The sequence below is a fragment of the Leptonotus elevatus genome, chromosome 10, assembly GCF_054856555.1.
Source record: "Leptonotus elevatus isolate MCC_2025b chromosome 10, RoL_Lele_1.0, whole genome shotgun sequence".
NCBI classification, from domain to species: Eukaryota; Metazoa; Chordata; class Actinopteri; order Syngnathiformes; family Syngnathidae; genus Leptonotus; species Leptonotus elevatus.
The window spans coordinates 13079062-13103987 of NC_141248.1; the positions used below are offsets into that span (position 1 = coordinate 13079062).

Genomic DNA, 24926 nt, shown 5'->3' on the forward strand with positions numbered 1-24926 from the left:
TATTTAAAAAAAAAAAAAAAAAGAAAAAAAAAAGAGAGCAATGATGATGACATGTCGAATCGGTAAAATTACCGAATGAACAATACTGAGCTCTCAAAAAAAAAAAAAAAAATATATATATATATATTTACCTGAAGTATACTCAAAATTAGGAAAGTATACTTCTAATTTACTTTTCTTGTACTTATTGGAAGTATATTCCACCAAGTAAATGTTAAGTGTACTTGTAAGCAGGGCTCTAAATTAACTTTTTTTTTTACTAGCCAAACACAATTTTCACCAGCCAATATTTTCCCAGTGAAAATTTGCCCACATTTTCTTTCTTTTTGATGCCCCTAAACATAAAGTAACAACAGTATCCCTTACCAAAAAGTAGTATACTTACGTACATATTATAGAGTATACTTAAGTATGCTTTAAGTTTATTTTCGAGTATACTTATTCTTGTACTAAAAGTAAACTTTAAGTGAAATCCTTGAGACTAAATTGGCCTATTTTAGTACACTAAAAGTATACTTAAGTATATCATAAAGTATATTAATAAGTATACTTTCAAGTATACTTTAAGTACACTATTAGGTATACTAAAGTATACTTGAAAGTATACTTGAAAGTATACTTATGTCCACAGCAAAAAGGGCTAGTGGTGAAGTGACAAAATGCATATCAGTCTGAAAAAAATACACTGGATTCCAATGGCAAGATTAATTTACGCCATTTGTTTCGCTTGTTTGCAGGGAATGGTTTACGCAGGACTGCACCCAGCGGCGTCTTCGTCAATTCGCTGGCAAGTTGACTCAAGGGTTTAAGCAATGTGGGATGAAGGCAGCGCTTAAGTAAGGGTTTGAATGCATAGAAAAGTCAAGCTGTACGGGCGTACTTGAACTTTAAGCAGCGACAAACAATCCACATTGGCACGAGCAAAGTGCTAGTCACCCAAAAACGACACTAGTCACAAGTCTAACTGGAAGGCTGCTTTATTGTTTGGAAATAGATTCGTGCTCAAATGAAGACATTCTTTCACTGATTCTCACTGAATTGTCTCATGTGGTTGTGCAACATGTTCCTCTCTCTGGCTGCATTAGTGGCAAGAGATAATGACATTCAAAAGTTGTCCCCCCCCTCCCCCAGTCAGCCTATTTTCAGCAAAAGAAAACAAAGATATCCCAGTCATGCTTAATCAAAACAATGGCCCCCCCACCCCGTATAGTGACGACCCAACTTTGGAAAATGACAGAAACCAGCGAAACACAAGGCAAGCTTTTACCAGACTAAAAGCTTGTGAACAGAACATAGACAAAAAAAAGAAAAAGAAAAGGAGAGAGCCAACTTGTCGTATTACACAATTCTACAATATGAAGGTAGTCCAGACAACCTAACCTACATGGTGAGTTAGCAATATACCGGTTCATTTTTTTTGGACTCAATACATTGCTACTATCATGCTTTTGTTTTGATTCCCTCCTGTGGGTTTTGGAGCGCCGCGTTGCCGATTTTACTGAGAGACTAAACAGGAAGCTTAAAAAAAGGCACGTGCCGTTTAGATATTGCACCGGAAACAAACACACAGGCAACTAAGACGACTGACTAACCAACCCTTGGGTCTTCTTTACACATCTCGCAGCGGAGGTGCCGTCAATGTGTGACAAAACGTGGCGGGGGGTTAAAAGTTGTGATGCGCAAACACGTTACACGCAACTTACTTGATGCCAGCGTTATGAATGTGTGCAAAGAAAACCAACGTTGTTTGCCAATGTACAAAAAGTGAATGCTGGTTAGTGCAATCCTCCCACCAAGGCAGGCTCCCCGATTCTCAGCAAGCAGCCAGTGCAACAGCATGCATCACGCGCTGGCACCTTTGGGTGCTGGGTGGGCCAGAGTTTTGGTTGTTGACGGAATATACACACAAAGAAAGCTGCATGGTCACGATGTGGTTTTAGAGTGGACAGGCGAGTTGCATCACAGACATTGTTCTAATTATATATATAATTATATATATATATATATATATATATATATATATATATATATATATATAATTATATATATATATTTGCAATATAGATTATTTTCCCCTTAATCCCTTTTTTTGTGTGAAAAGTGAATAAAAAAAGGTCTACTCTGACAAACATGTCACAGCCTAACAGGTGTGACGGGGCAAAAGCTGGAAGCCATTCTATTTATGCTTATTTATATTTACGTGTAAGATTAATAGCTGTAGTTTTTGTTGTCCAGTATTTACAAAAGAACTACACATGCCATTAAAATAAAATATTACATTAGGTTCTTATGAAAGTTCATTTTTAGCTTCACTACAAAGCTTATACTTTTTTTTCTTTCTTTTTTTTTTTATCCAAATGGATCCACTTTGGTGAATGGAGCATTTTTTTTAAATACTAGATGAGAAATTTTCTGCTTATCATTCATGGTTTTATTTGGTTACCCACACAGATTTTGGAGCGCTCATGCAGATGGTGGGCGACTTGAGAACACATGGGAGGGTGAACCATCCATAAACAGGAAGTGACATCACTGCACAGTGCTAAAGCTCTGCTGCGACGTGAGATGCGTCCAGTGCTCTGGTAGTTATTTGGTATTGAGTGCGGCGCCGAGAGGGCGTGTTCAATCGTAAAAAAAATCGATGACATCACCTCCCAGTGTTTCCTGTGTGTACGTACGACTGGGGTCAATCTGGTTGTTTCCTTTTACATGAATGAAGAATTGAATCGAATCCATAATGACGTCTTCCTAAATGCAATCCACTAATTCCACCGGCACCTTTGCAAGCCAGAGCGAAAAAGTAATAAAAAAGAAAAAGAAAAGGTGTCTGTTCCACTGAGATGCGTCTAGCCCTATAAGTCTACGCGTCATAAGCAGGAAGTTCTACAACAGAATGGACCGTGACTCCTTCTGAAACAGGCGGCCGGGCGAGATCGTTTCCCATCATCATCATGGCATTAAACACAAAAGGCGTAAAATGGGATTTAATAAATGCGGCCGTCACATTCACTTGCATTGTGTAGCAGAGCTCAATGAGTATAATATCTCCTGAGAAAAAGGGGAGGATTTTTTTTTTTTCAAGCATTGCATACAATTCTCGGGTCTCTGTTGAGAGCAAAATAAAACACTGTAATCGATCAATAAATAAATGGACATCTCGTCATGAAACACAAACCTCCTTCGCTGATGAGGAACAAGGCGGATCTCTTTGGCTTCTCCACACACTCCAACGCTCGCCTTTCTCATTCCTCGACTTAAAATCGGACAAACACGTCTTCCCTCAACTTCTTGCTGCAAATGAGGCTTACGAAACAAAAGGAGAAAAAAACACACTCATAAGCTTAAGATCTCCTCTCAGCCCTTTCGGAAAGGAAATGCATCATCAATAAAAAAGGCCATACTTGTAACCCCCCCCCCCCCCCCCACTGACCCACTTATAAACAACAAAAGCAAATGGAGCATTACATATGTGCATAGAAACGTTAAATATAAGCTTCTGATTTTCTGACATCACGTCCTTCGTCTTTCTTTTCCACATCTTCCAGGGCAGCAAATTACGACTGCAATCCACTCGTGTGTGTGTGTGTGTGTTTTAATATACCAGCGTTTTCCATTCGTCTATTTATAGAGGCAACAATTGTAACGTCTTGGATGATGAGACAGGGTTTCCGTTTGGGATGATGGACCCTCGTTATCGCGCCACTGCAGTGTTAGTGTCTTGTGGACTATGAAAAGTTCATGCAAGAGTTCTGGTCAAAAACATGCCATCATGCAAATCATTTCTATGCATCGAACAAGCACAATTTACCTATGTAGTTGTTTTGGAAATCGTTCTGAGTAAATGTACGTAAGCCCTTGGCCTGAGTTCACCCCCGTAATAAACAGACCCTGAACACATCGGTGTGAAAGGAAAAACATTGGGACGTGGGTATAAATAATGGGAGTTAAGTGGGATGGGCAAAATGCTAAATAGTGTTCCTTTTATATTGGTTTGCATTTTTGCTGCTCACATCAACAATTTCTAGCTTTAATAAAACCCCCCAAAAAAATCCTCCCGACGCGTCTTTCGCTCAACCTCGTTTCGCTCTCAGAGACATTTCAGTACTTGCTCAGCGCAAGAGTTCCTTATGGTCGGCGTTTGGACGTCCTTGGTTGTCTCCCGTGTGGACGTGTGACTCGTCTCCATCCAATCATGTCCCGGCTGATTATGAGAGGAGTTCAAGAGCCTTCGACAGTGTGAGCGCTTCCCTCCGAAGGCCGGAACTAAAAACACTGATTCTTTTCGGACTTGCAAATGAAATAATCTGTACATCCGTGCGGGCGTGAGTTTCCTCGTGTTATAATTTGTGGTGTTAATAGCGTGATTATTATCATCCCATCGCCTTAACATTTGGATTCCCTGACGTCTTTTTGGTTTCTTCCTCGCTCGTTCCTCCCTCCCTTGCCCTCGTTGTCGTCCTCCTTCTCCTTGTCGGGTTTGGTGACGCTATCGTACGAGGGCAGGGAGGCGGTGGAGGGCGTGGCCTCCTTCTCTTGTTCCTGATTGTTCCCGCCGTTCTCCACTCTGTTGTTGGTGGGGACGCGCTTGCAAACGAAGCCCCGCCTGGCCAAGTAGGAGCGGTAGGCCCTTTGGATGATCCGGGACGACACGTCCTCCTGCTTGCGCCTCAGGGTGGTGGTGATGGGCTCGTAGGAGACCTTGGAGGGATTGGCCGCCACGAATCGCTCCTCCATTTGTTGCCTCAGCATGTCCAACTCCCCGCTGTCGCCCAGCACGCGTTTGGTGAAGGCGAACAGGATGTCCAGGCAGTGTATGCGGTCCCCGCTCACCATCGGCATGTCCATGGCGATGAGTTCGATGGTGTTGGGCTTGGGGACGCGCAGCGGGTGTTCAAGCGCGTCCGCAAAGTCGGAAAGCTTGGCGTACGTGATGAACTGGGAGGCGGTGGGGTCAAACTTCTCCCAAATCTCGTAGAAGGTCTCAAAGTCGTCCTCGCTGAGCGGGTCGGCGCTCTCCTCCGTGGCCACGCTGAAGTTCTCCAGGATGATGGCGATGTACATGTTGACCACGATGAGGAAAGAAATGATGATGTACATAACAAAGAAGAAGATTCCCACCGACGGGTTGCCGCAGTTTCCGGTGGAAGGCGTGCCCGAATTCTCCAGCAAGGGGTCGCAGTCGGGAGGGTAGTTGAGGATGGGCAGCAGCAGGCCGTCCCAGCCAGCTGACGTGGTGATCATAAACAAGATGATCATGCTGTTGCCGAAGGTCTCGAAGTTGTACATGTCGTCGATCCCGGCCCCGTGTTTGACGTAGCCGAAGTTGGACATGCCGAAGATGGAGAAAATGAACATGACCAGGAAAAGCAGCAGGCCGATGTTGAACAAGGCCGGGAGCGACATCATCAGAGCGAACAGTAGCGTTCTGATGCCTTTGGCGCCCTTGATGAGGCGCAGGATTCGACCGATGCGGGCCAGTCGGATCACCCTGAACAGCGTTGGCGACACAAAGTACTTCTCGATCAAGTCGGCGAGGAACATTCCTACAGATGAAGAGGTCCAAAACAGACAGAGAAAATAATCAGAAGTCATATTTCATGCGCAGTCATGTGTTAGAAGGCCTAAAAACAACGTAGAGCGACGGAAAAATGCATTTTCCATTGATTGCCATTCAATAGAATGAGAATTTGAACAGGAGATTCGTCTTCATCTTTCACCAGCAAAACTATCAAACGTCTTCAGATTGACCAGGGGTCGGCAAACTTTCTTGTCAAAAGAGACATTTTAGGCCAAATAAATAAGAACAAATTGGTGACATTTTTGCCAATTTTATGGACATATTATGGTCATTTTCTGCCTCTCTTCTTCCTTGTTATGGCTATTTGATTTCTTAATTTATTTGACTTTTTTCTGCTATAAATTTTTGACATTTTTGTGAACATTTTATGGTCATTTTCAGGACTTTTTTTGTTTTTATTTATTCATTTTGTTCTTTTGTTTTTTTTATGGTTACTTTTTAAACACTTTCCTTCCTGCCTTGCCTCCAATCCATTTTTTCGTTTTACTTTTTGGGCAATTTTGTGGATATTTTATGGTCATTTTCAGGATTTCTTCTTTTATTTTTTGTGTGTGGACATTTCATAGTTACTTTTTAAACAATTTATTTTCTGCCATTTTTATTCAATTCCCTGACATTTATGGCAATTTCATGGACATTTTATGGTAATTTTCTGCCTTTCCTCTTCCTTTTTGGTAATTTTGTTATTATTTTTTCCCATCTACCTTTCATCTTTCCTTTTCTGACAACTTAAAAATGTAGACACCTTTTTTTGGACTATTTAATTATTATTACTTTTATCTAAACCATTAATTCATTTAAAGAATATTTTATCCCCCCAAAATAAAAATATGTATGGAAAAAAAAAATCCACTTTTTTTTGGAGAGAGATCCACAGAGACCCACAGGACATGGACTAAGGAGCCAAATGGCTCCAGAGCCGCAGGTTGCAGACCCCTGAGATAGACCCTTGTGGTACACCATATGTTGTCCTTTTAAATATACGGTAATCATTTTGTATTTATTTAGCCAAAGGCAGAGAGGAGGGATAGAGGCGTTTTAATACTTTTAAACAGAGGTGGGTATTCCATCAATATTGACGGAAAGCCCATCAATGACGGACTCTCATTTTGTTGACGATTAACAATTGACGAGAAACGGGTCAGTACAAACGGATCTTGGCATTCTGTCAACGTAAAAGTCAATTAGACAAATTCCAATTGAAATACTTCACACGTGTGCAAGAACCCTTGTAAATACTTGCCCACAATGGAGAGGATGACCACCACCACGTCAAAGATGTTCCAGCCATTGGTGAAGTAGTAGTGACGTAGCGCAAACAGCTTCAGTAAAAACTCGCCGGTGAAGACGACGATGAAGATGAAGTTGACCCAGTAGAGCACATCCTCTGTCTCTTTTGACTGGTCGTCTGTCTCCACCATCATGGTGACCATGTTGAGGCAGATGAGGATCATGATAGAGATGTCGAACACTTGCTGGGTCACAAAGTCAAACACCATGCCCTGGATTTTGTTCTGAGAGAAAATAAATGTCAGTTTTATTAGAATGTGCTTGGTGAGGAAGATACTTGCATTAATTAATTAATTTATTTATTACCTGTGGTCTGGGTATAGGCTTTTGTGGTTTCTTTGAACCGAGTTTCTTCATGGCATTGTAGTATTTCTTCTGTTCCTCCGTCATGAATATATCCTGACCTCCAAAGTAAAGGATCCAAAACAGTGTGGTTTACAATCGTGAAGTAAACGTCTCTCAAGAAGTTGCACAAGCCAGGAAAATAAAACTTATCTTTTTCTTTTGCTGGTTGAAGTTATCAATGATGACACCAATGAAGAGGTTTAGGGTGAAGAACGAACCAAAGATAATAAAGATGACAAAGTAGATGTACATGTACAAGTTGTCTTCATACAGCGGCTGATCTTCCACCTGTAAAGTTGCAGAAGCTAACGTGACCTATTTGAAGCTAAAAACCAAGATTTATATATTATAGTTTTTATCATAGTTAACAAAAACGAAATAAGTAAAACTAAAATTAAAATAACCTTTTGTCAAAGAAATAAAATAAAAACGCGAGTATATATATAAAAAAAAGATCAACAACTGAAACGTTTAGAATCGAGAAAATGTTCTTTTTCGCTTTAGTCAGTTAAAGGGGAAGTCAACCCAAAAACATTTTTGGAACAATATATTCAGCCCCACTAGTCTAAATATGGTATTCTGATTGATATTGTGTTAGTGGAATAGGACTTAAGCCGCAAAATCCAGCCGTTTTTATCCATCTCAGGAGGCGGCCATTTTGCCACTTGCTGTCGACTGAAGATGACATCACAGTTGCTCAGGTCTCAGGTAACAACCAATCACAGCTCACCTTCGGAAAACAGGTGAGCTTTGATTGGCCGTTGCCATTGCAACTGTAATGTCATCTTCAGTCGACAGCAAGTGACAAAATGGCCGGCCACTGAGATGGACTTGAGGTTGACTTCCAACATGAATTTTCATGGTTTATTTTAAATTGCATGGCTGTACAAAAGGAAAAAAAAGGTCGAACAGTGACCTTTGATTTGATATTATTATTATTAGACTCAGCATATACTCTATCCATTTTTTTTTAAAAACAAAAATAAATACTAAAACTATTAAAAACTGAACTAGAACAAAGCATTTTCCCAAATAATAAAACCCACTCTAAAAAAACTATAACTAGCAAAACAAAATAAAAAGTAACTATAATTTAAAAAAAATCCTTAAGTCAAATAACCCCGTTAACAACCATACCTTTCGAGAATCTATCGCTGCATACATAATATCCATCCAGCCTTTGAATGTTGCCTGCACGGTTGAAATACAACACGTAAGAAAACCCGACGTAGCAAGAGGGACGCCATTTTGAAAGTGCTCCTCACCACTTGCAGGAGTGCCAGGTAGCCTGCCCCCACATTATCGAAGTTGATCTTGACATTTCTCCACCTGACTTCGGTATGGTTATCATTAATGAGCGCAAAACACTCCGTTCGGTTGTTAACCTCATTGGGGTGGAACATTTGCTCTTGCGTGTCATTGTAGCAGAAGTAGTACTTCCCAGCAAAGAGGTTCACACCCATGATGCTGAAGATGAGCCAGAAGATGAGACACACCAGCAGCACGTTCATAATGGAAGGAATGGCTCCTACCAAGGCGTTCACCACAACCTGAAGGGAAGAAGTGAGCACACGCTCCAATCACACCGCGTGCGGTTTCCGTTGAGCGCTCACACAAACACTGAGGACGTCAACACATAAAACTGAAATGCACATTCACAAAACTGTCTTGGCCAAATCAAAAATCAAATAGAAGTGTAACAATAAGAGTACAATAAGTCGGCGTCTCTTCAAAAGTGACACCTGGAACTTTTGCGTGTGCGTGGGAATGTTTAGCTGGCTAATGAGCATGATATGAAACCGTTAAGCAGTCAGTCAATAAAGCCCATCGAGACAGTTTATCATCGCTTAGATGGCATCGCTGTTGGCCTCTGACGCCGTCCTACGCGAAGGGAGTGCGTGCTTGGACGCTCTACCGTAGAGACGAACCCTCCCGCAGCTTAGCTTAGCGCTAGCTAACTGCTATAACAGACACAACTTGGGCAGATGATGTGGACGGATTTAAAAGTTTACCAAAAATGGAGAAAAAACACTCGGTTGAGCCATTGGGTAGCGTATGGCGAGGGATCTTAGCGGTTCAAATGAAGTAAGTATGCTTTCCAAAAAAAAGTGACTATGAGGCTTGATAAAGCGCTTTGGACAATATATGGTGTAGATAAAATGCTATATAAGTGCACTACATTTACCATTAAGATCTAGTTGGATATTTTTTGGGGGGACTATTATGTGTTTTGGGGCATAAGTACCCCAAAGTAACCAATTCTAATTGATTCAGGATTCAGTGGTTAAATGGTAAATTACTAAATGTTTTATATGTGTTTTTCCTTTCGATTTGTATTTCATATGGATATACAGAGTCATTATTTCCTAGATTGCCATGAATGACTTCATTGGCCAACACAGTTACAATTTCAGGTTGCCACAAATTGAAATGTTACCAAAACAAATGAGACAACGAAGAAAGTGATTTATAGCTTTCATTTTATGAAGCCGATTCAGTGGTTGGTGCTGCGTCAATTTTTGATCACACATGATCAGATGATGTTTGTATTGAAATCTATTGTTACACCTCTTTCACGAACAAATATCTGAATCCAGACTAAATTTTGTGGTTCATGCTCAGATTACACTCAGGTTTGATTAAAATAAATAAATAAATAATAATAATAATAATAATAAAATAACAGAAGCTACAAGCAATTTGTAGGAAATATGAAATAAAAATGTGTAATCCAGTGTGTAAGCTGTGTTAGTAGTTGTATGAAATACATTAAAGTTGTTAACACATGAATGTGCATTTTAATAGACAGGTTCTGTGATTACACCACCAAGGAGTTTTAGGGCCACACACTCACACGTACATCTATAATATTATGAGAAGAGAGTTGTAATACTATGAAAATAAATAAAGAGAGAATAAATAGAAGTGGAAAAGGTAATTTCATGAGAATAAAGTCATAAAGAGAAGGAAAAATTCGACATTTTCAATAATTAAATTTGATTAAGATCATGGTGGAAGCAAATTGACTCGTTACATTAAAACTTTATCCAGGTAACAACTTTTGCTCTCATCATTTTCATTTTGTCATTTAAGTGTTGCCCTAATACTACTTGGGAATTATAAGAAGCCAAAATATGACCCCCCCCCCAAAAAAAAGAGGCACACACATCAACACTAAGAGCTTGCCAAACATGACACGATGCATCCATATGAAGACCCAATAGATGGATGGCAAGCAAGGATGAGTGGGAAAGGGGAGCATATGCAACCAGAAGTTTGGTGGTCTTCCAGTGTGACGATACCAAAGCCAAACTGCGATAAGATCAGTGAACAGCACATTTTGTGACGGAGCGACAGGCAGAAGCTTCTGAGCCTAACACATTTTGTTTTCCTTTTGGCGCCAACAACAATATGACCAGCCCCCTTCGTCACTGAATCAGGCTCAGAACAGCTATCAAAAGAATTCACTGGAAACTGTTATGTCTTATTTAGGGGAGCAGCAACCAAGTTCATGCACAAGCCAGTTTGAGGATCCTTTCCATCATATGATATTTACAGACTTATTTTGACCATCTGAGATGATCTGCATCCATGCAAAAATGGTTAACAATTTGATCCATGTTATTTTCTAGCCTTTTCTTCGATTTGCATGCAGAAGCACCAGCTGCCTGGTATCTTGGGCCTTACCCTCATCCCTTCAAAACGTGACAGGGCCCTGAGGGGTCGCAAGGCCCTCAGTGTCCTGAGTGACTTAATTGGGCCAAGATCGGAGTAGCCCAAGGCATTAGCTATAAGGCTGACTATAGACACCTACACAGATAGGGACAGACAGGGGACAGAAGCAAAGGAAGAGAGGACCCACATGGTTAGAGGGGACAGAGCGAGAAGGTCGGGCTCTACTCATACTGGAATTTTCAAAACATAGATACAAATGAATTGCAGCCTCTGTGTAGATACAACTGAAAAGGTGGGGAATCCAGATCCAGAAAGTACACAGCCTGCCACACAGTTTGGTGTTTCTAGGTGAGTTAAGATCAAGCCAAACTGTGGCTGTGTTTTTACTTTAGGTCCAGAAAGTAAAAACCCTGCCACAGTTTGGCTGCCATTTGAGTAGTAGCATCTCTGGCTAAAGCCAAACTGTGGCATGGTTTTACTTTCTGGACCTAAAGTAAAATCTCTACCACAGCTTGGCTTTAGCTTAACCTAACCTAACCTTTAGCTTACTGTCAGTTTTGCTTTAGCCACAGGTATTTTTTTTTTTTAGGTGGTTAAGTAGTTAAGTTAAGCTAGGGTGGTTAACCCAAAGCCAAACTGTGACAGGGTTTTTACTTTAGGTCCAGAAAGTAAAAACTCTGCCACTGTTTGGCTTTAGCTTAACCCCCTCAGCGTAACTTAACGACTACCCTTTCTGGACCTAAAGTAAAACCTCTGCCAGCGTTTGGCTTTAGCCACAGGTGCTTCAAGCTTGACTTTAGATCCAGAAAGTAAAAACCCCTTTGGCCACAGGTGTTTCGAAGTGGTTAAGTAGTAGTAGAGAAAAGGTGGCAGAGTTTTTACTTTAGGTCCAGAGAGTAAAAAACCATGCCACAGTTTGGCTTTAGACACAAGTGTTTCTCGGTGGCTACGCCAAAACTGTGGGAGGCTTTCTACTTTCTGGACCTGAATTTCCCATCTCTGCGCTATGTACAATAACAGTAGGTCAAATATATTGTATGAGACCCGAGCTTTCTTCTTCATTATTTCTTGTTTACTTCTGTCTGTTTTTGGAGTAGTTTGGCAAGCGAGTCGAGCGACGACCAGCTCGACAGCACACCTGGAAAGAAACTTGTGGTTGGCACAGTGACGGGGAGAAAAGATAAAACGAGTCCAACGAAGGGAAAATAATCTGAGGAGGGATGCTCTCACAGGCACTCGACCAATAGGACACAATAACATACAGACGTGTACAAAACAATACGGTTTCTATACCAGAGGACATCTCACTTAAAAGAGGACAAAGAGAAGAATGCAGAAGATTGAGGGCTTTTAGGGTGGGGACAGAAGAACCCGTGAGAGTCCCAGCACAGCAACACAAGCCTTACCGTGGACCCTCAAACATGACCCGCTTAACTTAAAGTGCGTACAGTAGAGGAACCTGCTGTAAGAGAGAAGAGATTAGAGCAGAGAGTTGAATTAAATGAGAAGAACTGTTAGCATTGTTTGTTGTCTTTTGGGATAATACAGTATGACTAAAATTTTAGTAATGAGGGTAGCAAAACTTGCTGATCAAAGATCTAATGGGCAAAATTCACATGTGCTTATTGCTTAACCTACGGAAATCTCCAGCATTGTCCACATCTTTGCCTTTCTGTGACTCTTCCAGTCTATGTATCTCTGACACTAAGTGGCCACTTCCCTCTGCGAAAAGAGGACTTTTTATATTCCAGTTCTAATTCAACCAGGAAATGCATTGGTCTGCTCAAACAAGTTGAATATGTGTCTAGAAAAGATTTAGCGAAAGTCAAATTAAGTTCACCTGATCAGGTATGGGGCAAATTATTTTCTAAGCATTCACCAAATAAAAAAAGACAAAACATATATCAAATGTAATATTTACATAAGAAAACAATACATTATTCAGCAGTCCAGACCTAATATAAAAGACAAGAGCACTATAACATTACAGTAAATAATATGATCTACTCTGTTGGTTTCTAGAAGTAGAACGTAAATGTACTTACATCCACAATGAAGAAGTCCAACCAGCACCAGGCGTTAGTGAAGTACTTGACAAAGCCATAAGCCACCCATTTCAGTAACATCTCCAGAATAAAAATGTAGGTGAAAACCCGATCGGCATACTCCAGAATAATACGGATCGTCTTCCTCTGCTCGATGTAGACGTCCTCAAAAGCCTACAAACCAGCACACAAGTTTTACATACTGTACATGAACTGCGATCTTTTCAGCGTTTACAGCATTTGACTTTGAAAAAACACACTTAAGATAGTTTGTTTACATTCCCACAGTTGGTTTGTTACAAATTAGAGAGAAAGACTAAGGAAGAGCAACTTTGCACCATTTCTTCAGCACTGCAAGTGAACATTGTACATCATTTAAGTGTTTTCATTTGGCCACAGGCCTCCTCGCTCCAGAAAGCTGCAACGCTAAGCTGGATTTTGTCGGATGAAAGGTTGGTGCATTAACGCGCTTGGCTTTCCATTAGCAACAATCATACTGTATAAGAAGCAGGTTCAGAAGAAAAGCAGGATCTGGTTTACCTTGTATATCTTGTATAAAGGATTTTTATATATATATATAAATGAGTGCTCTGCCTTACAGGTGCATTCCCTTAAATTAACTTTATTCAAAGGGGCAGTTAAGAATTTTCAAAAAAAAATCAAATTTTCCTCATATTTGTTCTAACTGTCAGAATAAAGATAACAGTAGTCCAGTAAGCAAGCCAATTGTTTCCGGAACAAGAACTACTTCCTGCTTCCGTGTCTAAGAATCTCGTAACCCTACTAGCTTAATGCTACGGTCGCAGAGACCCACACGCAAGCTCAACTTTTCTGGTGGCATACTGTACAGTATTTCTAATGTTACAATGCGGGACGGGCGTGAGGTAAACGGCACAGCCAGCTTCTATTAGTTGCCGGTTTGGAGCAAAAAAGGTTGGATAACGGTGAGTGCGCTGCATTACTTACAGCTGTTGAACTGTCAAGGAAGATAGATTTAGCATTAGCTAAAGTAATAACACAACCAGATTGACATTTGTTACAAATAATTCCTGGTGAGATTTTATTGTATATTTGATTTTCAGCAAAGTTGTAGTGTCCTGATTTAAATTGTGTTTTTTTTGGTCACCCTAGGTAATACTATTAAAAACAAGTCAGGCTACCAACGTAGCAGCTGTAGCTAACGTCGGCTCGCTTACAGTGCTAACGCTAGCTTAGTATTTCTAGCGCTGAAGCTGGACAGATTTCTCCGTGACTCCTAATTACAGCTACGCACGTTTATAAACACATGACATTATGAATGGCAAAATGTAAAACTCCAACCTTTGATACATAAGTGTAAAAAAAAAATCAGTAGCACTGATAGCTTACCAGAGCTCCACTGCTAAGTAAGATCATGAAGATGATGAGGGTTTCAAACCAGTTGTGCTCCACTATCAAGTAGCAGGTCTTCCTCAGGAACCACCAGTGCTTCCCCCAGCCGTGAGTGATGGGAACATCACAGCACTTGTATTTTGCCACACATTCTGGATGACAAATCAGCAAGCGAACGATGCAATGTGTGTTATTGAAATGGCCGATCAATCTTCCTGATGGTGTTTATGCCACGTACCATCTGTCCAGCAAGCCTCTGGGTCAAGGTACTCCTCCACAACCTCCACGACTGCCACCTCCTCCACGTCAGGCTTAATGTCTATTGTGCTGCCCTCAGATGAACTGGTGTCATCCATCTGGGAGAGCAGGTTGAGAGTATAGTCATTTTAATAAGGCGAATATGTGTTTGTATGAATCACTTGATTTATGACTACAATGCCTGTAAGTGTTATAGTAATGCACGCTAGAATGATTCATCCTCGCCGTGACTCTCTACCCTGCAGCTTTTAGCATATAATCAAAAGGAAGCAATTAAACGTATGCTTTAAATACTGCTATTGTTACGCATTCATAAATAATATTCCGCAGGGGCGAACAGATTTTGTTGACTTGATTGAGTTGAAGGTACTGATAAAAATCTTAATTTAATTGCTCACAAAGAATTGTTCCGAACCTGCTCGCACGCGACTAATTTAAAGCCTACATGTTTGTGCACCCGCAAACGCAAAGCTAATTCAATTCATGAGCAAGTGATACTGCATTTTGTAATCTGAAATTGTCAGCAAAAAGCTGCATTTAAAACTGCTCCCGCACTCGCTCTCGCCTTGCTTTCTCTCCAAACATCTGGATGAGTCGTTGCTTTCCTGATTGGTTGGTGATAGTTTTGCATGTCGTCGCTTCCTGTGGCTGGCTGTGGTGCGGCGATTGTAAGGGTGGCTCAGTGAACCCGGTGGAACATAAACCTGGTACAGGTGTATAATAGAGTGCTCTATTAACGCCTTTAAACAGGCCAAGAGCAGCACACACTTCTTTACTTTTTATACTTTGTGTTAAACTTCATAAAACCTAAGAAGGGAGGAAAAAACACACACACACACACAATATAATCCTTTCCCTTATTTGTTTTCTTGTGTGAAAGAAGGAAAAATAAATCCCTCTTGTACCAGTTGTTTATTGAAATGTTCTACATATGTTCAATAAATAAGTAAATAAGTAAATAGATAAATTAATAGATAAATAAATAGATAAATAAATAAATGTATGATCCCTCATATTATCACACAGCCCACATAGAAGCCAGTAAAAAAATTAAAATGAAATGTTTTAAAAATGTATAAATTTGTCAATGTATTTTGCAACCGGGAATCTATACAATATCTCAATGTTATTAAAAGTGAAGACAATTTGCAATTTTGGTATTTTAGCAAGAAACATGAAGTCAAGACGATTTGTCTTCATGGGCCACATAAAAGGATGTGGCGGGCCACATCTGGCCCCCGAGCCTTGAGTTTGGGATCCGTACTTTAAGCTGTTACGTTACCGTTTATTAACGTTCCTGTATATTGAGCATATCTTTTCTACCCTGAAATAAATTTAATTTAATTTTGATAGTACAATGGATCCCCGATATTCATTCTTTTTTTTCTTTTTTAAACTCATTCACTCCCAGTCATTTTTACTGAAGCAACCCCCTTCGCTCCCGGCTGGTTTACTGTATTTTGACAGATTTTGCAAGGCCCACAGAATATTGTGTTCTATTGCTATAAAAACATGGAACCTACCAAAATAAAGATTCGAGTCCCTTCTTTCATCAGGAAAAATGTTTTATATTTCTATCTGTTTTGCAGCAATTAGCATTAGAATATAGCGAAGTTTCATCATTATTCACAAATTTGTTTAAAACAGTGGGGAAAGAGCTTTTTGCAACATGGCCATGGTTGATCTCGTATACTGTGTTGCCACCTGCTGGTCGTTTTTGTAATAACGACCATTGCTCCAAGCATTCTCTTCAGTTCAGAGTCTGCATCAAAGCCTTCTGTATGCTCTAGCATAAAAAATATAATAAAATGACATAAAATAAATACGTCTTTGGGAGCATGGTTATATTTAAAATAGAACATATTTGTACGTTTTGGGGCACAATATTGGAAAAAAAGTTTTAAAAAATGTGAGAATTCCATGACATTCTCACATTGGTCCGTCCTACTTACATCCTTGCTGTTCTCCACATCCGACTCACTGCTGAAGTCCTCCGTGTTCAGGTTTTCAAAATCCGACTCGCCGACGGCGATAGGGACGCACACAGTCAGGTTGGGGTTGTGGATGAAGGACATGTAGTCTTCATCGATCATGTACTTTCCAACGCTGCTCCCAATGCCGCTGGTGGTACCGTTGCCATTCTTAGCATAGTCCAGCTCACGGTTGATGTCCACCGAGTGGTTGGCAATGCAGTTGAGCTTTTTCTCGTACATTTCATCCAGAGGCTTTTGTTCGTCCTCAACAGGCTGCGAGTGACAGTGACAAAAATGGTTTTTGTGTGAGTCACTTTTTGTGTACATTTTTCTCATAGTTTCAATGTCAGTATAAAAAAAACATTAGCAGTTTTGAGCTGACTTTAATAATAGAACCTGATTGATGATCCTGCTAACTTTTTATGGTACATATATCCTAAAGAATTGTGGGAACAGGATCGAATACATTTCGGTACGCTACGACTTTGCATACCTTTGCCACAATGAGCCGAACTTGGACCTTGATCCAGGCAATGCCTATCTTAATGCGAGCAACAGCGAGCTGGAGATTGTTGGGCTCGCCGTCATCATCTGTGGCGGCGAGGTTGTCTGCACTGAATGAGCTCAGCAACAAAGCCAGGAACAAGTTCAAAACCTACGGATGATACAAGCGTCAAACGGTTGCTTTCTTTCCAAAGCCTCGACATGATGTCGCCTGCCGATTGTTTTCATCTTACCACCAAGTTCCCGATGACCATGACCATCATGAAGACTGTGAGGCACATTGTTTGTCCTGCCACCTCCATACAATCCCACATGGTCTCAATCCACTCCCCACACAACACCCGGAATACAATCAGGAAGGAGTGGAAGAAGTCATGCATGTGCCAGCGAGGCAGCTTACAGTCTTCTGCGATCTTGCACACACAGTCCTTGTAGCTCTTGCCAAACAGTTGCATGCCCACCACAGCGAAGATGAAGACAATGATGGCCAGCACCAGGGTCAGATTACCCAGCGCCCCTACCGAATTACCAATGATCTTGATCAACATGTTGAGTGTGGGCCATGATTTGGCAAGTTTGAACACTCTCAACTGCGAGAAAGAGAAGAAAACAAAATGACTCCAATATTTGGACTCAATATTTGGATTAATCCTGCGGTGGTGTAATGTTCCATCAGGGGTGACAGAAGAAGGCTTCCACTTACCAATCGGAAGGACCTGAGCACCGATAGACCCTCCACATCTTGGAGTCCCAGCTCCACTAAACTCAGTGTCACTATGAAGCCATCAAAAATATTCCATCCTTCCTGGAAGTAGTAGTAAGGATCCATAGCTACCAGTTTGGCAAACATCTCCGCAGCGAAGATACCTGTGAAAACCTACAGACCAACACAGAAAATCATTTTGGTTTTATTGAAAAAGGAACAATGTGTGTCAGAAAAGTTCCAGGATTTAGAACATTTGTGAAACTAGCGAAGGTTGATTTCACGTCAGGGTTCTTTCAAGGTTGCAGCATTTCCTAAACGTTCTCAAAATAGTCTTAATTGTCTTCCTTGTCGCAAGGACATTTTTGTAATGGTCTTTCTTGTCCCAAGGAAATTTTGAACATGTTCACATTTCCAAGTTCCAATTTTTAACATGTTCAAACGGCAAAGACCGCTAAAACTAAGAGCATCGGTGTACAAACTATGGGCCGGGGGACATTAGTGGCCTGCAGTCTAATTTTAAGCGGCCCGGGACATATACTTTAAAAATGACATCTGCGACTAATAAAATAGTTTTACACACTGTAGAACTTTACTAAATATGCAAAGATGATAATTAACTATTTTCAATTAAACGAGTAACAATATTTCTGTTCTTAACACTGTGGCGAAAAAAAAGAGACAATTTTCCAAGCAAAAATGGCTTCTTCCACTTCTGCTGTGTCAAGGCCAAAATTGTGAACATATCACATGAATGGTTCCCAAGTTACTGCTTTAAAAAAATTGTCATATTTCAACAAATTACTCTTGTTTTGGTTCTGATGTGATGGGATGCTATTGAGTGCAGGGGTAGATATTTTCTGGTGGGTTGCAGGGTCTGTGGCCACCCCAAAATTTTGTTAAAATTCTAAACTATATGCTTTATGAAAAGCTGTTCAGGTAGCCACTTTTCAAAAGACGCTGTTATATACACAATATGCAATTGCTTGATTGGCTGATTTTGGTGTGCTTGATAAATTCAAAGTAGCCCTTTTTTTTTAATGCGGCCCTAAGAGGAAAGTCAAAAGTAACCCAATTAAGGATAAAAAATGGACCAATCCACTTTATAGGTTTAATTTGACCCCAACTTTCTGGGTTGTTTTATACAAAATAATGAATTTTTTTGACCCAAGTAAAGGATCTGACCAATGTTTATGAGTTGTTTTCCACTAAAAGAGCCATTTCTTGACTCAAAGTTGGGTCAAATTGACCCAAGTAGAGGATCGGTCCGTTTTTGCCGGGCGCGCATGCGCCTGTCTGCGAAGAAATGGCACTATTGACACATAGCTCACATGTGGTAGAATTAGTACCCTGATCCTTTATCACATTTGACATCAAATACAGAATCACGAGGTGAGGAGAACACCCAATGAGTCATACTGCACCATACTCTTCCAAGCTGACCTAATTTCCTGTACTGACATTGAGTCAGGGCTATTGCCAAAAGATGGCTGTTCTATGTTGCTATGGTGACTGACAGACAGACAGACAGACAGATAGACTGTAGTGGTGACTTGCTACAGATTCAGCCAGTCAAGCACAAGGTGTTTTGTTCTCAAGGCTGTAGACTGAGTGCTTGGGATGAGTGTATAACAAAGACATTTGAGCATAAGTTGAGGTAAGCAAGACACAACGGAAATTGGAGCCTGACATGAGTGGGGGTGATGAGGAGTTGGAGAGTATGCGGACTGGCTACATTAAAACTCAACTAAATCTTTAATGAGCCCCCATAAAAGCCCTATATACAGTATGTACGTGTAGTCTTAAGTGCACATATCAAATTGACGCATGCGCGGTAGGGGCAAATTTGCAATATTTCTCCAATTAAAAAGGAATACGAAAAGTGTTTCTTCTCACCAGATTGCCCATCGAGAGGACTCCCTCAAACTGTTCTGTCATTGGATAGTGCTCCATGGCCATGAAAAGCGTGTTGAGGACGATGCAGATGGTGATGGCCAAGTCAACAAACGGGTCCATGACAATCAAGTAGACTATATGCTTGATCTTCAGCCATTTTGGATGGCACTCCCAGATGAGGAAGGTGTTGGCGAACTTGTACCAGCAGGGGGGGCACTTCCTCTGAGATTCCTCCAATTCTGCGGAAATGGCAAAGATGGAAGAAGAGTGCAAAAGTGAAACGTGTGGATTAACCTTTTCCCTACAAAGCCGACGTTGGATGTTTGGCTTAGAAGTAATCATGGTTTTAAAAGGGCTACGCTAGACAATTTATGTAGCATGATGACAGTAAACAAATATAAAACATTGTATACCCTCCAACAGAGTGTTTGTGACTACGCTCATCTGACTGTTGGCACGGTCTTTTCCTTTGAAAGAGGAGTTGAGCTGATCCACAGATACCATGAGAGAACCAGAATGCTTCTTCTTAATTTCCACGTCGGTGGTCTGTTCTCAGAAAAAAGACAAAAACATGTATTTATTAATAAACACACTATAAGATAAGGAAGCCCTTATTAAGTGCTTTTTCTACTACGGAGCCTCAACCCTAACTGGTTAAAAGCATCTGATTTAAATTAGCGTATCATCTGACTTGTTAGTTGGAGGGATTACATAACATGCTAAAATGTACCATTTGCTTTTATTTATCGATTTTTCTTTTTTTTTACACTAGCCTTGGTCTGCATGTCCAAGTTAAAAGGTACACATTTGTAAGTAATCGGAACAAGCTAGCGCCTTATATTTCAAACTCCAAAGCAGTGGGGGGAGGGGGGGGGCATTGGCAGTAAATACACATTAATCAGAAAATAAAAAAAGAAACACGAACTTAAGTTTTTCAGACTCCAAAGTTGACTACAATGAATTGTTTTGACTTGGCTTGCTTGGTGCTTCAGCCACTGATTCTGATACATCAACATTACAAGTATAGATGTGAGCCAGGCTAGCTTGTTCAAGTGACTACAAATGATACCTTTTCATCACTGGAAACCTCAACATAGCCTAATTTAAATCCCAAGTCTATCATTTACTATGCATACCATGATGACAGTCTACATGCAACGGCATGCAGGTCATGTCAAGAGAGAAATTCAAGACATTATTTGCTGCTGTACCATGCTACATCTGGAGAGAGGTTAAAAAAATTGGTTGGTTGACAATACAACCGAGCTCTTATCATGCTAGCTAGAATGAGCAGGGATAGTCCCATAGAGGGGAAGAATCGTAATTAATCTTGCACCATCCAGTGGTTCAGCAGCAGTGGATAACTGAGGAAAATGTAATGGGACTGCCTAAGGAACAAGAGGAGAGCAGGAAGGGAAAGAAGAGGGATAGATTGTACTAGCAGGACCCCAAAACAGGACGACGCTAAAACTGAGGCTGAAGGTTAGCTTATGTACGATTCTCCCTGTATTTACAATGGCCATGAGTAAGATTAGCATTTGACAAGATTTCCCTGAACAATTATGAGTAAAAACAACAAAAGCTGAGCTTATGTTTTTCTTCTTCGATACAAAGTAGTCGAGAATGAATCAACAGAACCTTTGCTGATACAGCCAAGAAACGCGCCATTTTTGCTACCTCAGCACATCAAACAACAATCAATTGCACACAATAGAATTGTTCATGACCAATTATTCAATTATCATGCCCTTTACTCAATATAAATGTTGTTGTTTAGGAAACTGCTAGGGACCATACTGAATATTGATTCTAATGCAAGTACAGTAGCCAATATACAACCTGTACAACTTATGATTCAACTTTAGGACTTTATGACAGTATTTACAGCTCAGCCATCTAAAGCTTGCTCAGCTCACTCTGGCTGTTATTTTACAAGCCATTTGCGCTATGTGAACCACTACACTAGAGCAAAAGCTGCCATAACACCAAGAACTGGGTTCTAGGATAACGTTGTTTACCATCTTGGATGATAAGGAACGGACAAATACGAATGTCAACATTGACAATTAATCGTCTGGAGAGTTTGCTAGTTTATATTTTCTCCGTAAGAGAACACCCTGAAAAGAGCATTCGATCAGTTTAAGTGACCCAATGAGATTAAATGATAAGATAGGTAGAGAGATATAGATATACTGTTGAGAGATTCACAGGTTGGAAGTGGAGTAAAGGAAACCACAGAATTTAGGAGCGAGAGGAGCCAAGGGGAAAGGAGGTTGTGAAGAAGAAGCTGCGGACGACCAAGGCCGCCACCATCATGCCTAAACTGTATTGGTGTCCCATGGACGTCCTTACACTGTCATCAGTGGCTGCCTTATCTATTTTCACCTCAGGCAGAAGCCGTCTGCCAGGCCCCGGGCCGATGAGAGACACCACGCCATTGCAGTCCACCGTGCTGTTCCTCTTCCCTCCTGAATGAGGCGCCAGCTGGTGGATGCGTGACGAGCCTTGGCTGTAGCCACTGTAGCTGTTCCGGCGGAAAGGGATGAACAGGGAACCCCGGCGGTCCTCGCTTTCCTCCACTGTACTGTGCTCGTCGTCGGCAAACTCGTTTTCTGAGCCCATGTCCTTGGAGCGGCCTTTGAAGCTGAAGATGCTGCTGCGGCTGTTATGGCGCGACATGAAGGGCGAGCCCGGGATGCTCAGTAGAGACTGGAGAGGGACAGACAGACAGACAGACAGACAGGCGGGAGTCCTTAAATGGTCATGTTCGGGGGGGAAAGAAAAGGTTGAGTTCCGGGTGACTACAAAAGAAGTAGAATCAAAGAAGCAAATGCCTGTGCAATGTAGTAAACCATGAACCATGCACCCGGTTTTGTTTTAGTCCTACTTTTACGCAGGTTCCGTCCTGGTGTCCCTTTTTAAATATTTTTCTAGTCCAACAATTGTTTGGGCCACGTGTTTGTCAATCACACAGTTGCCATGACAATTCATAATCTAATTCTAATCTAAACTAATCTAACTACAGCTCATCGCTAACAGCGGTGTTTTCGTCATACCGAAACTCGAACTACTACCTCCTTCTGTGTCTAAGAATCATGGGAAATGTAGTCCTACTAGCCTAATGCTGCGGTCGCCGGTCAGACCCAAGTCAAGCTGAGCTTTTCAGGCGGCATATTTTCGAATGATATAATGCAGGAACGGCAGTAAAAAAGGTTGGATGAGGGTGAGTGCCATGACTTGTTTAGCGCTGTTGAACTGTTAACCTAGCATTGATCATTAGCTAAAGTAATAACACAACCACCAGTTAGCAGATTGACTAGCGGTTCAATTTGTTATAAATTGTTCCAGGTGAAAATGTATTGTATATTTGATTTTCGGTGAAATTGTAGTGTCCCGGTTTCTAAAATCTGGTCACACTAATCTTGTGAGACTTCTAGCACTGATGCGGCCAACTTTCTCAGTTGGTTGCTAGCTAAAAGTGCTAGCTAGCGATATCTGGGGGGAAAAATAGTCAGTATGGTGCAGTTGTACGCCACTGAAAACTACAACCACATTCAAACATATTTTTGAATGAATACTGTAGTTTCAATCAAATGTGAGTATTATTATATTATTAGAATGTGCGGTACTACTCTTGTATAGGATCGAATTAAACGTGCAATCGACATGAACTTATTCTCATTGGTGCCTTACCTGGTTCATGATTGATGTCTTCCTGCCCAGCCGGCTTCCCGGGAAACGAAGTGTACTTCTCTTGCTGCCGTCGTCAGACTCAGACTTGACGACCTTCTCACTGTCACCCTTCTCTTTCTCCTGCTCTTTCTGCCGCCATTTCTTCTTGCGATTGCGACGCTCTTTAGCACTCTTGGAGCTCAGCTTAGAGACCTCTGAGGAGCTGCGAGACAAATGACCGCCTCCCTCATCCTCCAACGCGACCTCCGATACAGTGCCAGCAGAGGTCACCATGGCCGCAGCCTAAATGGAATACAAGCCCATGATGCGCATAAACTATGAATTTCCACAGATGTGTACCAACACACCACACCAGTACCGACCTGTGTTTCTTCCTGCTGTCTTTTGAGCTGCTCCAGCATGGCTTTGAATTCAGCCTCCTTTTGCTCAGCCTCTTCGATGGTGGCCTGGTTCTGCTCCTCGTAGGCCATGGCCACCACAGCCAAGATGAGATTGACAAGATAGAAGGAGCCCACAAAGATGACCAGCACAAAGAAGATCATGTAGGTCTTGCCTGCCGCGCGCAGAGTCTGACGCAAAACACAGACGTAGCAATGAGAAGATTTTGAAAAGCCTGAGAACTGTTTTTAGAGCATGGCAAAAACATCTGCCCAGTGCTGGGCATGAGTTTACGATGGCGTATTAGAGCCACGAATATATATATATTTTTTGAGGCGGGGGTAATATTCAGAGAAAAAACGCACAAATTTACAAGAAAAAATTGTATATTTGCAACATTACAAAGCAAATTTACAAACAAACAAAAAACTTGTATATTTGTGACATTACAAAGTAACAAATTTGCGAGAGAGAAAAAACTCACAAATTTACGATAAATAAACTTGCAGATTTGTGACATTATAAAATGGAACATTTGTGAGAGAAAAAAGCTCATAAATTTCCAAGAAATAAATTCGCAAATTTGCGAGAAAAAAAATTCAGGAACTTGCGAGACGTAGCATAGTTATAGTCTGGACGAGGTGCTGGCTTTTGTTCACCAGGCGTTATATAACGTAAATTCGTTGGTGGTTAATGGAAAAAATCTTTATAAAATGAAAAGGTAGGATGGAGACAGATTTCTAAACTTTAGTCGTTATATACGGCAAGCTACAGCGACAACACTTCCTGACCCCCCACAACTGACTGACGCTAACCAAGCAGAATCTAGCAGACTTTAGGTAAATGCAAGTGAATGACAGCAGATTCAACACATCAATTTAGCGACTTGTACCCAATGCTTCAAAGTGCTTAACATGATATGGTTAATCTTTGCTAAAGCAATTACAGTCATTTCTGGACTATAAGCCGCTACTTTTTTCACTTGCATTCCACCCTGCGGCAGAGCGTCAGGCAGAGCAAAACAAACCAAGTGAGCCCAAACACAGTAGGAGAGACAGAACGAGAGCGAGACAATTTGCCCTCATTAAGGAAAAGAAAGTAGCTGGAACCCGGTGCGGTAACATTAAAACACCTGCGGCTTACAGTCGGGTACGACTTATATGTGTAACAAACTTGAGTATTCACAAGAATTTAGCTAACGCAGTTTATAGTCAGGT

At 41.1% G+C, this 24926-nt stretch overlaps 1 protein-coding gene across 5 annotated transcripts in view; it reads right to left on the reverse strand.

Annotated features, from left to right (window-relative positions):
- Positions 1–961: 961 nt before the first annotated feature.
- The window catches only part of scn8ab (sodium channel, voltage gated, type VIII, alpha subunit b), a 44984-nt gene continuing 21019 nt past the window's right edge, over positions 962–24926 (reverse strand). For 3 of the 5 annotated variants that reach the window (XM_086087086.1, XM_086087089.1, XM_086087087.1), the window contains exons 10-28: positions 23694–23900; positions 23332–23613; positions 21991–22347; positions 20052–20184; positions 19639–19877; positions 17743–17916; positions 17273–17629; positions 17029–17190; positions 16515–16808; positions 14543–14660; positions 14302–14456; positions 12934–13107; positions 10901–11023; positions 8479–8763; positions 8351–8404; positions 7364–7501; positions 7175–7279; positions 6822–7092; positions 962–5543 (exon numbers count right to left, since the gene is read on the reverse strand). In XM_086087086.1, the coding sequence (XP_085943212.1) occupies positions 4384–5543; positions 6822–7092; positions 7175–7279; positions 7364–7501; positions 8351–8404; positions 8479–8763; positions 10901–11023; positions 12934–13107; positions 14302–14456; positions 14543–14660; positions 16515–16808; positions 17029–17190; positions 17273–17629; positions 17743–17916; positions 19639–19877; positions 20052–20184; positions 21991–22347; positions 23332–23613; positions 23694–23900 (4788 nt within the window). In that variant the 3' untranslated portion in view covers positions 962–4383. The remainder of the gene's footprint in view (positions 5544–6821; positions 7093–7174; positions 7280–7363; positions 7502–8350; positions 8405–8478; positions 8764–10900; positions 11024–12933; positions 13108–14301; positions 14457–14542; positions 14661–16514; positions 16809–17028; positions 17191–17272; positions 17630–17742; positions 17917–19638; positions 19878–20051; positions 20185–21990; positions 22348–23331; positions 23614–23693; positions 23901–24926) is intronic. The other 2 variants (XM_086087090.1, XM_086087091.1) reach the window with 2 other exon arrangements.